Source organism: Dendropsophus ebraccatus, chromosome 12 (genome assembly GCF_027789765.1).
Source record: "Dendropsophus ebraccatus isolate aDenEbr1 chromosome 12, aDenEbr1.pat, whole genome shotgun sequence".
Lineage (NCBI taxonomy): Eukaryota > Metazoa > Chordata > Amphibia > Anura > Hylidae > Dendropsophus > Dendropsophus ebraccatus.
The window spans coordinates 9,384,780-9,386,843 of record NC_091465.1 but is presented as its reverse complement, the minus strand read 5'-3'; the positions used below and the strand labels follow the sequence as shown (position 1 = coordinate 9,386,843).

Below are 2,064 nucleotides of genomic sequence, written 5' to 3'. Positions count from 1 at the left end.
TTGGGAAAATATTAATTCTGAATCATAATTTTGTCACTTTTACAAAAAAAGGGTTGTTTTTTTTTTTATGTAAAAACAACACACACACACGTGTCACATCCATGATTAAATCTGAAGGACTAAGGACAAACGTGGTGAATATTGGCACTGCACATTTTCATGGATAATGTGTGTATGTAGTTTCTATTTGACTGTCATTTTTCCACAGTTTTCACGTAACCCGATGGCCGCTTGTAATAATAATTCTTTGGATGATTTTATCCTGTTAGGATTTTCAGACGGACAGATCATATTCTCCCTTTTAATTTTAATAACTTACATGATGACCGTTATTGGGAATTCCGCTGTGTTTACCATCATCCAGGTGGACAGCCATCTCCAGACGCCCATGTATTTCTTTTTGAGTTGTCTCTCTCTCTTAGATATCTGTTACTCTACGGTCACCCTCCCGGCTATCCTCATTTGTGCCATCACTGGGAACAGGAGGATATCCTTCCATAGATGTTTCACACAGCTCTATTTCTTCGTCTCCTTTGGAGGGTCTGAATGTCTTCTCCTGGCCACCATGGCTTATGACCGATATGTAGCCATATGTAACCCCCTCCGATACCCCATTATTATGAATAAGAAGTTCTGCTCAGGTTTAGTTGCAGGATGCTTGGTCTGTGGGTTGGGGAATGCCGTGTTCCACACCTTGATGACCATGAAGTTGACCTTCTGTGGAGATCATCACATCAACCATTTCTTCTGTGATGTCCTACCCATGCTAGAAGCAGCTTGTAGCGACATCCAGAGCAGCCAAGTGTGGTTACACGTTATCACCGTATTTCTAGGGATGTCTCCTTTCCTACTTGTCATGAATTCTTACATACGCATCATCTCCGCTATCCTGAAAATCCGCTCCTCAGAAGGAAGACAGAAGGTCTTCTCCACATGTTCCTCACATCTCATAGTTGTCACTATTTTCTATGTTACGTCTATGTTTAACTACAATGGACCTATCACTGGAGATTCCTTCATTGTTGTCCGTGTGTCATCTGTCTTATATAGTGTAGTCCCTCCATTATTGAATCCGATCATATACAGCCTGAGAAATAAAGATGTGAAGACAGCGTTGAAGAAAGTACTTGAGATGCCAATACTGTAATGAGGCCAGTATGTGTAATAGACCAACCAGGGAGCACAGTCTAGGGGACTGTATGTTGTTCATCCTTAAACCCTGCCTGGAGATGTGGACTTCTCCACAGGGGACGCTCAGGTCACTACCTCCAGGAGTACTCTCATTTAGTAAGGGGTGAGTCATAGAAGGGGAGCAAACTGCAGGGCTCAGTATCAGTGTGTCACACTTTAATAAATTTGGGCCATAGTCCATGTCCTTATACAATGGATGAGTTAAGGCTGGTAGATTATGGTGATAAATGGTCAGAAAGAGGAAAGCACCGAAAGCGGTTGACTATGGACATTATAGCTGTGGCACATTGGCTTGGCTGAGGTCAGGGGTGTCTATATCAGGACTTCTCAAACTGTCAGGTGGGCCTCTCCAGTATGGCGCCCCCTAGTTCTTGATGAGGCACGTACAAAAGTGGCTATAAGCTCCATACGTCTTCAACTGGCTGCTACAATCTCTGGTTTAACAACATTACTAATCTTGGGGCTTTTTATTTTCTATAGAATTTAGAAGACAAATTAAAGACTAAGCAATACTTATTTCATTTTTGCATGGACTTCAACCACAGATGGTGAGGCACAGGGATTCAGTTAGGTGAAGCTCCAGTAGAAAAAGTCTGATCTAGAACGTACTGTTCCTTTAATAAGTACAACCCACAAGCTGAGTGACTGGATGTAGGAGCAGAGCGTCACCACTTCTTTCTGGTTAAGTAACTGACTCTAAGAGGGCTAGAATGGGAAATATAGTTATGGGAAATATAGTTCATTTTGAGGATCAGTTCACTATGAACTAGTTCATTTAAAGGAGTAGTTCAGAAGATCGTCTCATTTAGATTATCTAGTTCATTATATCTCTGGGATCCTGATAAGAAGTCACTAGACGCAGATCCTCTATTA

The 2,064-nt window shown here is 41.8% G+C and overlaps 1 protein-coding gene across 1 annotated transcript; it reads left to right on the top strand.

Moving 5' to 3' along the window:
- Positions 1–223: 223 nt before the first annotated feature.
- Positions 224–1,147, top strand: LOC138768605 (olfactory receptor 5V1-like). Its single transcript, XM_069946560.1, has one exon. It carries the CDS (start codon positions 224–226, stop codon positions 1,145–1,147), a length of 924 nt encoding a protein of 307 aa, XP_069802661.1.
- The last annotated feature ends 917 nt before the right edge of the window (positions 1,148–2,064 follow it).